This window comes from Oncorhynchus keta, chromosome 4 (assembly GCF_023373465.1).
Source record: "Oncorhynchus keta strain PuntledgeMale-10-30-2019 chromosome 4, Oket_V2, whole genome shotgun sequence".
Classification (NCBI taxonomy): Eukaryota; Metazoa; Chordata; class Actinopteri; order Salmoniformes; family Salmonidae; genus Oncorhynchus; species Oncorhynchus keta.
In genome coordinates, this window is record NC_068424.1 from 33,182,286 (window position 1) to 33,197,353 (window position 15,068).

Genomic DNA, 15,068 nt, shown 5'->3' on the forward strand with positions numbered 1-15,068 from the left:
GGGTCTGGCATTTAACAACAGAGGAGTGTTTCATTTGGCATTTCATGGTGCAGGAATCGAGAATTGGGGATATTATTTGAAGAACTAATATACGAACGGTGTCCACAGTGTCCGTATTAGGACAGCTTCAGTCTCAACAACTACTTCTGAGACTGAAGCTGTCCTAATATGGACAGCGTACAAATACGTTTTGATGGTCTCTGTCAGTAAACATTCCAATCTTAGATTGTGCAGATATTTTGGTTCATGATTTAGACGACTTCAGTGGCGTTTGCCTTCTGTAAACTTAAATTCTTAGTTAATAGTGTTTGAATCACAGATCGGTCCGTGACAGGTAGTGATAGAATTGTCGCGAGCAGTATCCATCATATGAATGATGAAAGATGGAGTGTATGTAATTGGACATGAATTAGTTAAGAGCAACTGATAAATTGTGCCTTGATCTCTGCTAGGATGATTCTTTAGGTCATAAACGTCTGATGTGGGAAAAGCGATAGCAGGGATATCTATCGTCTGCATAGGGTTGCAAAAATACTTTCCCCAAATTCCCAGGTTTTCCAGAAATCCATGTAGGAAGACCTCTGTAAATAGGAGGGAATAAACAGGATATCCAGAATCTTCCAACCAGGATTCCTGGAAAACACAGGGTGATTTAAGGAAAATAAATATCTTCAAACGTGAGGACAAACAACACATGCGTGTGAGTGCTTACATGTGTCTGTGTGCCTGCCTGGTTGCCTGCCTGTGTATGGATGCCGTGCGTTCCTGCAGGCGCGCGTGTGTGTGTGTGTGTGTGTGTGTGTGTGTGTGTGTGTGTGTGTGTGTGTGTGTGTGTGTGTGTGTGTGTGTGTGTGTGTGTGTGTGAGAGAGAGAGTGTGCATGAGAGCTCATAAGCGCTTAATCCCGGGCGTCCCTGGGGAGTGCTTCATTAATTATGCAGAGCGTTTAAAGCGCCCTGCACCATGGGGCAACATCTGGCGCAGGACGCGTGAGCCGTCAATGCATGGACAGAGCAGGTTCTCTGGGTCGAGGACTCCTTCGGGAGGTGGAACGCCAACCGACCAGTGCCACAGTGCCCGCCTCCTCACCCGCCAGAGCAGAAATAATATAATCAAATGGCTAACAAGAACATGGTCTCAATTACCCTTCTGTACACAATGTACTGTAGTTACTCTACACTGCCCAGACAGTAGTGGAAAATCACTGCAACTCTGTTAGTTCTTCAGTAAATCTATTAGAAACATTATGCTTGAAATGAAGAAACCTTGCTCAGTTAGTGCCAGTGTTGCCATAGGGCTTGGTAGGATCTTTTTTGTTAATAGCTCAGTGGTGTGTTTTAAAAGCAATACACACGTTAACAGGAATTGAGCTGCAGGTCCTGCTGTCTGGCGGAAGAATGAACTGACGGCAGAAACTCCCATGGTAGTATACTAAATGCACTGTATGTCTACTGGTGTGATCTAATGTAATGGCGAGCGACACTGTGTGGTATAAGGCTGTATATCCCACGCTGTTACAACACTAGTTATAAAACCTACAGCAGCTCTGACACCTTGTGGCCCCATAGAATACATCAGCCAGTTCGATTGTTAAGATATCTGAGTGAGGTACAGGCTCTTCTATTATTCAATGACATGACATTGAGGTGATCTACGTCACTAGACAGCATACGGCAGTTTGTTTTGTTTTCCACAATGTTCCTAAGCCGTGTGACCTATTCACCGTTGGGTAAGGGTTGACATTATCACAACAATGACACGGCTTGTCCCCGACACAACGACGCGGATTGTCCTTCAATTATGACTTCATGTGGGCTTGTGAATGGAGAAAGAGGAGGAGTCTCTCCTACTTTCACTCATATCTCTCTCCAGCCACGGGGCCCGATCTATCTATGATTTGTGGAGATAGCACGAGTAGCAGACGGACCGTCCTGAATACTGTGAACCTAATGCGTGCTGCGTCCACCTACTCTCCTGTGTGGGAGCAACTGGGGACAATCTGTTGAATACTTTTTCCACAGAACATTCTGGAAGGTGTATCCTAGACGGGATTAACCGTATTTCAGGGCCACCACAGTAAGGTAAGACGTTTTTACTTCACATATGTTCATCAGTCTTATGACAGTATAATTTAGGAACAATCCACTTAATTGTACTGGGAACAGTCCATGCACTGTTGCCGGGTAACAATGTTGAATAGGGATGTCTGAGAGACATTCTGAAACAAAAACAAACTGCCTAATGTGGTGCAAGCGGGGTAATTCACAGACATCCAAACTATTTAATTGGTTGATGTATAAGGTGTCAATAATAATCAAGATGTTATTGACGTAGCGAAATGAAGAGCGGCTTCTGACTAATATGACTTCTGAAATGAAGGCACGGATATTTATTGAAATGACTGTACTGAAATTACTTCTGTACTGAAATGACTTCTGTACTTCTGTCCCGTAGATACTGACCATGGGAGATTGCATCTCAGTCCGTGCTCTGCTAATGCTTCTGGCCCTAGTCAGCTATCTAATTGCACTGACATTCAACATATTGGCTCTATTTGGGCCCTGGACAGGTGAATTCTTACAGTCCATTTTAAGTCAATGACATCTGTATGAAATATACTGTAATATTTTGTAACCTGTGTGTTTGTACATGCAGGTGCTTTCATGCAAACCACTCAGTATGTACTGAGCAAGTCCACAACGCACCTAACCCCAGATAGATGGGTACTCTTTCTATGGGATGTCCTTAACATCTGGTTGATCGGCATGTTCATCTATCTGATACACAATCTCCGTAGAAGGTAAGATACTGTACATTAAAGCTAAACTCTCGTTGACACCAAAACACTCATTTAAACATGGGTCCTTCAGACATTTTGGTAATTTGCCTTCCCAAAACCTGGCTGGAATTCAATCAACTTTGCACTTGATATTAGCCTGGTCCCAGATCTGTTCCTGCTATCTGACTAAAATCCTTGTCACTCATTGTCAAGCCAAAAATGACAATTCTATAATGAGTTGGCAAGAGAGTAAAAACAGACTGGCATTCAGTCTAACTAACGTGACATAAGAAAATAAATCACTGGTCTGTATTTATTGTGAGACAATACAAAGTGTATTTTTTAAAGTTCAGAAAGTGTGATTTTTACTGTCCTGGCTAGGGTTGCAGATTTCCACAAATTCCCTGGTTTTCCAGAATGTGTGCTTATTCCCTCCCAATTACCTGAACCTTCCAACCGGGGTTTCTGGAAAACCAGGACACTTAGGAAAAGTTAGTGGAATTTTGCAACCCTCGACTAGGCCCTGATGATGATGATGCTGTTATTAATTACGATGATGATGATGTTATTAATTATGATGATGATGATGATGATGGTCTTGTTCCTTAGGGAAGCTTATACATGGATGTACACCACTCCTGCTGTCCTGCCCTATGGATTCTACTTGTCCTGGATCGTAAATAGCGTGTTGAATATGGCATGGTTATTTCTGTACGACAAAGAGTAAGTGTTTATATATATTTAGGTGTATTTACTGTACGATAATATAAAACATTTGGTTCTATTTCAAATACTCGTTTCGATGTCTCACTATGGGATACGCCTGGGTGTGTCCACAAACTCGAAGTAACCGCCAACTGGTCTTTCTCACCTCTCCTTCTTGTGGAATCTTCAAAAGGTTCTCCTCAGCAAGACTAGATTTCTGGTTTCCTACCAAACTGTTGTCAGGCGAACCATGAGGTTAACACTGCTGAACATAGGCCTTCAGCTTCTGACAATAGTGTTGAGTACTGAACGAAAAGGTTTTGCTTTGAGTAGAATTCTTTTTTTTTCCTTGTCAGTCTCCGTTTAGCTAGCACCACACGGCTAGCTATCGAGATTTGGTTAGCCATCGACGCAAGGCTTTAGCTAACTTGGCTAACTAGCTGGAATCTGCAGTTGAAACAATTACAAATCATGGTCCCCGCCACTATTTCTTTATTTTCTTTATTTTTTTTTTAGTTGAAGTCGGAAGTTTACATGAACTTAGGTTGGAGCCTTTAAAACTTGTTTTTTCAACCACTCCACAAATTTCTTGTAAACAAACTACAGTTTTGGCAAGTTGGTTCAGACATCTACTTTGTGCATGACACAAGTCATTTTCCCAACAATTATTTACAGATTATTTCACTTATAAATCACTGTATCACAATTCCAGTGGGTCAGAATTTTACATACACTAAGTTGACTGTGCCTTTAAACAGCTTGGAAAATTCCAGAAAATGATGTCATGATGTCATTTCAAGGCCTATCTTCAAACTCAGTGCCTCTTTGCTTGGCATCATGAGACAATCAAAAGAAATCAGCCAAGAGCTCAGAAAACAATTGTGGCCCTCCACAAGTCTGGTTCATCCTTGGGAGCAATTTCGAAATGCCTGAAGGTACCACGTTCATATGTACAAACAGTAGTACACAAGTAAAAGCAACAGGGGACCACGCAGCCATCATACCGCTCAGGAAGGAGACGCGTTTTGTCTCCTAGAGATGAACGTACTTTGGTTTGAAAAGTGCAAATCAATCCCAGAACAAGAGAAAAGGACCTTGTGAAGATGCTGGAGGAAACAGGTACAAAAGTATCTTGAACTTGAACTTGAAAGGCCGCTCAGCAAGGAAGAAGCCACTGCTTCAAAACCGCCATAAAAAAGCCAGACTACGGGTGGCAACTGCACATGGGGACAAAGATCGTACATTTTGGAGAAATGTCCTCTGGTCTGATGAAACAAAAATAGAACTGGCCATCAATATGTTTGGAGGAAAAAGGGGCAGGTTTGTAAGTTGAAGAACACCATCCCAACCATGAAGCACAGGGGTGGCAGCATCATGTTGTGGGGGTGCTTTGCTGCAGGAGGGACTGGTGTACTTCACAAAATAGATGGCAACATGAGGTAGTAAAATTATGTGTATATATTGAAACAACATCTCAAGACATCAGGAAGTTGGTCGCAAAGCTTGGTCGCAAATGTGTCTACCAAATGGACAATGACCCCAAGCATACTTCCAAAGTTGAGGCAAAATGGCTTAAGGACAACAAAGTCAAGGTATTAGAGTGGCCATCACAAAGCCCTGACCTCAATACTATAGAAAATGTGTGGGCAGAACTGAAACAGCGTGTGCGAGCAGGGAGGCCTACAAACCTGACTCAGTTACACCAGCTCTGTCAGGAGGAATGGGCCAAAATTCACCCAATGTATTGTGTGAAGCTTGTGGAAGGCTACCCAAAACGTTTGACCCAAGTTAAACAATTTGAAGACAATGCTACCAAATACTAATTGAGTGTATGTAAACTTCTGACCCACTGGGAATGTGATGAAAGAAATAAAAGCTGAAATAAATCATTCTCTCTACTCTTATTCTGACATTTCACATTCTTAAAATAAATTGTGTGATTCTAACTGACCTAAAACAGGGATTTTTTACTTGGATTAAATGTCAGGAATTGGGTCTTCTCCTGAGCAGTGATAGGTTAAGTGTGCCTTGAATTCTAAATTAACCAATTAACTGACAGTGTCACCAGCAAAGCACCCCCACACCATCACACCTCCTCCGCCATGCTTCATGGTGGGAACCACACATGCAGAGATTGCTCGCTTTTCTTGGCCCAAGCAAGACTCTTCTAATTGGTGTCCTTTAGTAATGGTTTCCTTGCAGCATTTATTTGGGCTTCATTTTCTGAGGCTGCTAAATCTAATGAACGTATCCTCTGCAGCAGAGCTAACTCTGTGTCTTCCTTTCCTGTGGCTGTCCTCATGAGAGCCAGTTTCATCATAGTGCAACTGCATCATAGGGTTTTTGCGACTGCACTTGAAGAAACTCAAAGTTCTTGAAATTCTCCAGATTGACTGACCTTCATGTCTTAAAGTAATGATGGACTGTCGTTTCTCTTTGCTTATTTGAGCTGTTCTTGCCATCATATGGACTTGGTATTTTACCAAATAGGACTATCTTCTGTATACCACCCCTACCTTGTCACAACTGATTGGCTGAAACACATTAAGAAGGAAATAAATTCCATGAATTAACTCTTAACAAAGCACACCTGTTAATTGAAATGCATTCCAGGTGACTACCTCATGAAGCTGGTTGAGAGAATGCCAAGATTGTGCAAAGCTGTCATCAAGGCAAAGGGTAGCTACTTTGGAAAATCTCAAATATAAAATATTTTTTGATTTGTTTAAAACTTTTTTGGTTACTACATGATTCCATATGTGTTAATTCATGTCTTCACTATTATTCGACAACCTAGAAAATAGTAAAAATAAAGGTAAACCCTTGAATGTGTAGTTGTTTAAACTTTTGACTGGTACTCTATATAATTATATACAGTGCATTTGGAAAGTATACAGACCTCTTGACTTTTCCAAATTTTGTTACGTTACAGCCTTATTCTAAAATTGATTAACAATTTTTCTTTCCTCATCAACCTACACGATATACCCCATAATGACAAAGTGAAAACAGGTTATTAGAAATGTTTGACGTGTGTGTGTATACACACACACGTCAAACGTTTCTAATAACCTGTTATAAACAACCCTTGAATGAGTAGTTGTTTCAACTTTTGACTGGTACTCTATATAATTATATACAGTGCATTTGGAAAGTATACAGACCTCTTGACTTTTCCAAATTTTGTTACGTTACAGCCTTATTCTAAAATTGATTAACATTTTTTTTCCCTCATCAACCTACACGATATACCCCATAATGACAAAGTGAAAACAGGTTATTAGAAATGTTTGACGTGTGTACACGTCAAACGTTTCTAATAACCTGTTTTCACTTTGTCATTATGGGGTATTTCGTGTATATTTCATCTGTATATATATATATATATATATATATATTTATATTTGTTGTTGTGCATGTCAGAGCAAAGACCAAGTCATTAGGTCGAAGGAATTGTCTGTAGAGCTGCGAGACAGGATTGTGTCGAGGCACAGATCTGGGGAAGGGTACCAACAATTGTCTGCAGCATTGAAGGTCCCCAAGAACACAGTTGTCTCCATTCTTGAAGGGAATACGTTTGGAACCACCAAGACTCTTCCTAGACCTGGCAGCCCGACCAAACTGAGCAATCGGGGGAGAAGGGTCTTGGTCAGGGTGGTGACCAAGAACCTGAAATTCACTCTGACAGAACTCCAGAGGAAGAGAACCTTCCAGAAGGACAACCATCTCTGCAGCACTCAACCAATCTAGCCTTTATGGTAGAGTGGCCAGACGGAAGCCACTCCTCTGTAAAAGGCACATGACAGCTCACTTGGTGTTAGCCAAAAGGCACCTAAAGACTCTCAGACCATGAGAAAGAAGATTCTCTGTGGTTAAACCAAGATTGAACTCTTTGGACTGAATGCCAAGAGTCACATCTGGAGGAAACCTGGCACCATCCCTACAGTGAAGCATGGTGGTGGAAATATCATGCTGTGGGAATGTTTTTCAGCAGCAAGGGACTGGGAGACTAGTCAGGATTGAGGGAAAGATAAACAGAGCAAAGTACAGAGAGATCCTTGATGAAAACCTGCTCCAGAACGTAAATGTGATATTTCAGTAGTTTTTTTAATACATTTGCAAACATTTTGAAAAACCTGTTTTTGCTAAAAACCATTTAAACCATTTTAGAATAAGGCTGTAACTTAACAAAAATGTGGGAAAAGTCCAGGGGTCTAAATACTTTACTAATGCACTGTGTGTATATTTTTATATATAATATACAGTTGAAGTTGGAAGATTACATACACTGTAGTCAAATACATTTAAATCCGTTTTTTACAATTCCTGACATTTAATCCTAGTACAATTTCCCTGTCTTAGGTCAGTTAGGATCACCACTGTATTTTAAGAATGTGAAATGTCAGAATAATTGTAGAGAGAATTATTTATTTCAGCTTTTATTTCTGTCATCACATTCCCAGTGGGTCAGAAGTTTACGTACAGTACATTCAATTAGTATTTGGTAGCATTGTCTTTAAATTGTTTAACTTGGGTCAAACGTTTTGGGTAGCCTTCCACAAGCTTCCAAAAATAAGTTGGGTGAATGTTGGCCCATTCCCCCTGACAGAGCTGGTGTAACCGAGTCAGGTTGTAGGCCTCCTTGCTCGCACAAGCTTTTTCAGTTCTGCCCACAAATGTTCTATAGGATTGAGGTCAGGGCTTTGTAATGGCCACTCCAATACCTTGACTTTGTTGTCCTTAAGCCATTTTGCCACAACTTTGGAAGTATGCTTGGGGTCCTTGTCCATTTGGAAGACCCATTTTAACTTCCTGACTGATGTCTTGAGATGTTGCTTCAATATATCCACATAATTTTCTTACCTCATCATGCCATCTATTTTGTGAAGTGCACCAATCCCTCCTGCAGCAAAGCACGCCCACAACATGATGATGCCACCCCGTGCTTCACGGTTGGGATGGTGTCTTCAGCTTGCAAGCATCCCCGTTTTTCCCTCCAAACATAACGATGGTCATTATGGCCAAACAGTTATATTTTTGTTTTATCAGACCAGAGGACATTTCTCCAAAAAGTACTGTACGATCTTTGTCCCTATGTGCAGTTTCAGGTTATGTCGATAAAGGACTCGTTTTACTGTGGATATAGATACTTTTGTACCCGTTTCCTCCAGCATCTTCACAAACTCCTTGGCTGTTGTTCTGGGATTGATTTGCACTTTTCCCACCAAAGTACATTCATGGGAAGGAGAAGGCAACTTGCTGTCATAACGCAAAGTCCCCAGCAATGCAGCTGGCTGCAAACCCACTGTTCCGCTCTCCTAACAGAGGCAGACAGTTAGGACAGGTCCCAGACAGGTCCCTGACAGGTCCTGCCAACATGACTCCCCAGGACGGGCAGCCAACAATTCACTCCGTGTCCTGCCCTGCCTCTTCTCGGTGGAGTACAGACTTTACCCCCCATAAAAATGGGGGAGAGGCCCATCTGTGCTCCTAGGACAATACATCTCATGCAGCTGCTCCTTTCTATGCATCCGCTTACAGGGAAGGTGAGTCCCCCCCCCCCCCTGCCACTGCTCTCCCCTCAGCGCTCTCATAAGCAACCGAGGCAGGAAGTCAACTTGTCAGTCACCACCGAGCACTGTCCCTAAACCAAAAAACAATCTATCAACTAGAGCAAATATCATACCCCCAAGACATGCTAACCTCTCACCATTACAATAATAGGGGAGGTTAGTGTTTACGGCGGGGTATGATATGTGTGCGTCTGTAACTTTCTCACTCATCATTATTCACGATTCATTCAAGATTATCTGTACTCATGGTACAGATTGACCCAGGGTTTTCCAAGGTAACTCCGACATCATGCCTAAGGTCAGTGGCAATTACAATTGTCTCGCCTTGGAGCTTATGGCTTTCCACCCACCACCCTTCAATTCTACAGAAGAAGGGCACCGTATATTAGCATATAATAGTAAGGGTTAACAGCCCCTTGATGGCCTGAGCGGTCATTCCACCAGAGGTTTGGCTACCTCTTGGGCACTGTTCAAAGGCATCTCTTCAAAAGAGAGTTGCTCGGCGGAATGTTGGGCCACCCTTCATATTGGTATGAGGTTTGTAGCCGACTGGACGCCACTACACCTTCATTGGTGCATACTGTCTTCAGTGTCGGAGCCTCTGAGGGGTAATGTTAGCACTAGCCTGGCTTTGGAGAGCATGTCTGCGTGACTGGAGTTGGCCAAATCCCACAGCGAGACATCCAAACAAACATTTGAAATAGAACTTAAGGCTACTTGAGTAACCTCGGTTCTGTGAGAATATGAGGGAGATGTCTCACCAATTTTCCCTGCTCGCAAGAGTGCAAGGAAGAGAGGCATGCTTGAGAATGACCAATTGGCGGAGGAGTTGGTTCCTTTATGGAGGAGAGGGGCTCACCTCATTTGCTACTCGACCTGTCTGTCTCCAACAGACGCTGTGCGTTTGTTTTGTTTGAGCTTTTGGACATGCCCAGACATATCCAGTATATCTCATATTCTCATAGAACCAGGGTTACGTAAGTAACCTTAGGTTTTGATGTTTTGAGTTGTTTTGAGTTTCTACATTGAATATAAGGAACTAACTTGTATACTTCTCAAGACAAAATTACGTTTTCTAGCTTCTGTGTGTGTCATAGAAAGATGGTGCCAACGCTCCTGATCACAGCATTACAGGCCATCTCAAATTGCGTGATTATCATGTTCTCCTGCTGCGGACTGGTCGTCTATGGAGCGTGGCTCCACAAATATCACAACAATGATCTCTGGCTCATTCGAATATTGGTACAATCATTTCAACTTTTTTCTATGATTCTCCAAGACCATTGCATTGCTTACAGAAACCTTCCACAAGTGTGCTTTTTGTTACAGACATGTGCCACTAGTTGATGGTGTCCATATTAGGACAACCTCAGTTTCAGAAGGACTGAAGCTGTCCTAATACGGACACCATATCTGTTAACTCTATTACAGGTGCAAAACGGAGTGGCTTTGTATGCAACATGGTGGGCTGTGGCTACCTTTTTACACTTGACCGTTGTTTTAGACCATCAAACCCCAATACCCAAGACAGACGCTGCCATAATGGTACTAGTGCTGCTCCAATTGGGACTCATAGGATGGTGAGAGTTTGTTCCTAACTTGTACCTAACCTCTCAATTCACCAAAGTGGTATTGAATCAATAAACCACATAGCTTAATAAAGCATTTATGCTTTGCCAGTAATATTTCCATTGCAAATTGATGAACAATACATTTGCTTGATATATATATATATATATAAATATATATATATATATAACGTATAAACTATGACATTGGCATGACAATGATACAATGGCCCTAAGGAGCAAATGTAAAAGCTCATTTGCCGCTTACGGACACTGTACATTCAACGGAACCCTTTCCTTCTATCCACTTGTTGTAAGCGTGAGGCTTATTTTTTAAAACATTTTTTTCCCTCCTTTACTACTCTCTCAGGTTTGTCATAGAGAACTGGTACCTGGATAAGCACGTGCGCTACATCCTCACAGTGTACCCTGTGGTGATCCTGGTGTTGGCAGCGAGCGTGGCCAATCCAGCCACGCCCGGTACCCACATAGACATCATGTCTGGTAGGCCCTATGTCCCGAATGACTCCTAAAGTGACACCTACAGGAAGAGAACACCTGTCGGCCGTTTATACTATAAGTAGATTCCCATGGGTCTTGTACAAGCACATCATCCTTAACTGCAACTGATAAGCTGTTATACTTACTATGTGTAAGGATAATGAGAACGGTTTATAGTTTATGCTATTGGCAATGTTTACACTATCTTCACCAGTGTCACTGTTATGTGTGTATCTCTATCGGCAGTCACCGCGGTGACTTTTCCACGATTCTTATGTCGACCATACCTGACGCATCCTCTCTTTTCCAGCCGTCATCTTGGCCATAACCAGTGTCATATTTATTGTACGCATCATCATGGTGTTGTGGAAGCACAAGCATCAACCACTTTACGGAGAAGAGGAGCTCAGGTCACCGGTGGACATTGCCAGGACACAGAAGCTCGTCTTCATGTGAGGGGATGGACAGCTGCTGTGGATATATGTATACATACATACCCTGTTGTTTTCCTTAACATTTCATGGCTGAGACCGATGTGACCAAATCCTCCCTGTGTCCACAGCACATGTCGATGGCGATTTGGTACTTCGCTGCTGGCTTTCCACGTGGTGGGTGGGGCCTCTGCACTAGCCAATGCTAATGTCTTTCTTAGCTAATGAAATCATGTCAATTACTGTGTGTCAAAAACAATGAACAGAAATGCTCTCACGCTGTCAACACTAAAGCGATATTAATATGATCATGTTTTTATTGTTTTGTCCATCTTTTAGTGCCACCACGTTGTTTTTATACCCTATTCTTGTCTACCTTTGTGTTTCTACCTTCTCTTCGAACTTCTTTGGTCCGAGGGATTCCCACAGTGAAAAAGCTGAAATTCACTACATTCCTTCAACAGAAATGGTTTGCTCAGTGGGAAATGAATATCCAACTAGTCAGTGACCACTGTGTGGAGTTTGGAATAACTATGTGAGCTTATTGCAGTATCACAGGCACTGTGTCCTGGGATTTCCTATGATCTTCTATGTAGAATAATCCCTTACCTTCTAACGACTCTTGTGTAGCTTGTAAGTGGCATAGAGCAAAATGGATATGCGCGTTCGCGAGCGTTATAGTGGGGTCTTAATAGTCTGTAGCTCATTCGGACTTTGCAGACATTTTTGTGAGAAGGATCGTTTTCCGGATCCGCCCTTGTCTCACAAACACTGCTCTAGTTCAACCCCGTCAATCAGGCTAATGGGTGGTGTCACCGACGCAGAAGAAATAGACAAATCCCAATGCAAAACTCCAGAAGTCTGTGGCTCAAACACACACGATATTTAAGAGGGGTTGGAAGCACTAAATCACACCGGGGTGACCGTTGGAATCAAAGCTGTGCTATATTGTAAAACACTTTGGACTGCACTTGTGTTTGGGCATAAACAAATAAAGGTTTTTATTACACTTATTATTAATGAACTCATCTGTAAATAGTATTGTGATTTAATGATGTCAAAAACAACAGCTTACCACTGTGCAATAGTAGTGTAACTTAGTGGTTAGACACTTTTGGGAAATTGCAGCCACACACCCACATATAGTAGTGCCCTAGCGAGTGTCATATTGCTCTGGCGATTCTATAGCGGTGATCTGTGAGGCTGCCAGTTGGCTCTTGGATAGGCTGAGCTCATTATGGATGGAATAGGAGTGTGTGTGTGTGTGTGTGTGTGTGTCTGTCACAGGCTTTCTACTCAGTTTCAGTAAAGGCATCCGAGGGTACACGCACACAATAAACCTATTATACTGCAGTAAACCATGATAATCTGACAAACAGTGCCATTATCAAAAGTCCAACGCATCAGATCCCTGTGTGTGTGTGTGTGTGTGTGTGTGTGTGTGTGTGTGTGTGTGTGTGTGTGTGTGTGTGTGTGTGTGTGTGTGTGTGTGTGTGTGTGTGTGTGTGTGTGTGTGTGTGTGTGTGTGTGTGTGTGGTTATAAAAGAGTGTGCTGTATAAGGGGAGTTACAGCTGATGGCTTGACAGTGAGCATCTACCGGTCCCGTGTGTCTATGTATGCCGGTTAGCAGGCGATCTGGATAAACAAGTACAGTATGGTTCGGTAATGGTATGGCTACTGGATGTAATGATATGATTATACTGCCACCTGGCGGAACAGGAAGTTGATGGTTCAAAGTAATAAAGATGGCTGACTGGACACACACGCCTGATACTTGTGGAAAACCTCTCGGCCCCTGTTTATTCCAAATGAAAAGCAAAGATATCTGTACCTTCCGAATGGTGTGTTGAAGGTGGTGAGGTGTCATGATTCATCTGTGAGGGGTATTTGCTAGTAACCATGCGCCCAAGAGATGTTCCACAATAATCAAGCGTGTGCATCCATTCAGCCGTCTTTATTATTCTTATTCATCCACTTCCTGTTTCGCCAGATGACAGTTTAATCATATCATTACACTAACTATTTTACCCAATATGACCTTACTGGTAAATGATGTCTCCTACGGGGACGTTTTAAATACATACGGTACAGTATGTCACTAAAAGGATCCCTTTGATGAGAAGTTCTTCTAACAACTTGTTATACACCGAGTGTACAAAACATTAGGAATACCTGATCTTTCCAAGCCATAGACTGACCAGCTGAAAGCAGGTGAAGGCTATGATCCCTTAACGATGTCAACCTGTTAAATCCCCTTCAATCAGTGTAGATGAAAGGGAGGAGACAGGTTCAATGATTATTTTTCAATTGAGACATGGATTGTTTATGTGTGCCATTCAGTGGGTGAATAGGCAAGACAAAATATTTATAGTGCCTCTGAACGGGGTATGGTATTAGGTGCCAGGCTTTGAGTGTGTCAAGAATTGGAACGCTGCTCGGTTTTTCACTCTCAACAGTTTACCGTGTGTATCAAGAATTGTGGTATGGCTTTATGCAATGATAGACCTTTGGCCTACCACTCGTTTTAAATGCCATATGTTATCAGCCCAGCTCTGGATAGAACACCAATGATTGTATTTTGATCTCCTTATCTGCATATCACCAACTACATGAAATAAGCAGATGAGTTGATAAAAGCACTTTCCAGAAACTTCTGAAAGGAAACTTTGAAAACTGGAAGTGATGTTACTGCTCATGCGGATGTATTTCCCATCTCACCGATATACAGTGTCCAAATTAGGACAACTTTAGGAGTTGTTTCGGTCTGAGGCTGTCCTAATATGAACATTATACTACAGTGTCCATATTAGTACAATCTCAGTGTCAGCAGGTGGCTGTGCTAATGTGGACACTGTAGTATGTGTATTATAGTGTCCCTCTACCAAACATGCAATGGCTTTACTCCCGAGATCTGTTTAGGACCACGTTGGGTAATGTCTCATGTTGGGTAATGAGTCCTTTCCCCTGAAGGTGACCATGTACTGCTGGGCAGACTACACCTGTATCATGCTCCGGATGTGGAACACTGGCTCATGCACTCTGTGTTCTAGAGGTATCTCTCTCTCTCTCTCTCTCACTCACACACACACACACACACACACACACACACGCACACGCACACGCACGCACACACACACACTCACACACACTCTAAACTGTTTTCCAGATGTTGTCTAACACATCCATCTATCTATCTTCAGAGGCAATTCCCATCTGTCACAGTTTTAGTGTGTGGAGAGGAGGGGGAATTAATAGAAATGCCAAATATGTTTGGTTACTCATGCAGCCCTGCACACATGAATGCCTAAGTGATGAAAATGAAATGATGAGGCTGTACATGATGTGATTTATATCACTCAGTTGTGATTGATGTTGTCTCCGCATGAAGGAATGTGTTTGGTCCAGTCTCCTGCAACCCTGAAATGCAACATCCGTCATTCTATCTGATCTGGACCCTGATCAACGTAGCAAAAATCACGTGGCTGTTTCTCTCAGACAGGCAGTAAGTGAT

At 42.3% G+C, this 15,068-nt stretch overlaps 1 protein-coding gene across 2 annotated transcripts; it reads left to right on the plus strand.

The window, feature by feature from the left end:
- The first annotated feature begins 1,866 nt into the window (after nt 1-1,866).
- Nucleotides 1,867-12,572, plus strand: LOC118374039 (uncharacterized). Of its 2 annotated transcripts, none has more exons than XM_035760377.2 (8): nt 1,867-2,080; nt 2,454-2,568; nt 2,655-2,799; nt 3,388-3,501; nt 10,136-10,298; nt 10,488-10,636; nt 10,995-11,128; nt 11,436-12,572. In XM_035760377.2, the coding sequence occupies exons 2-8, from the start codon at nt 2,463-2,465 to the stop codon at nt 11,579-11,581; spliced, it is 957 nt and encodes a 318-aa protein (XP_035616270.1). In that variant the 5' UTR covers nt 1,867-2,080; nt 2,454-2,462; the 3' UTR covers nt 11,582-12,572. The 2 variants fall into 2 exon arrangements, with proteins under 2 accessions (XP_035616270.1, XP_035616278.1); XM_035760385.2 differs by having other exon boundaries at nt 10,154-10,298.
- The last annotated feature ends 2,496 nt before the right edge of the window (nt 12,573-15,068 follow it).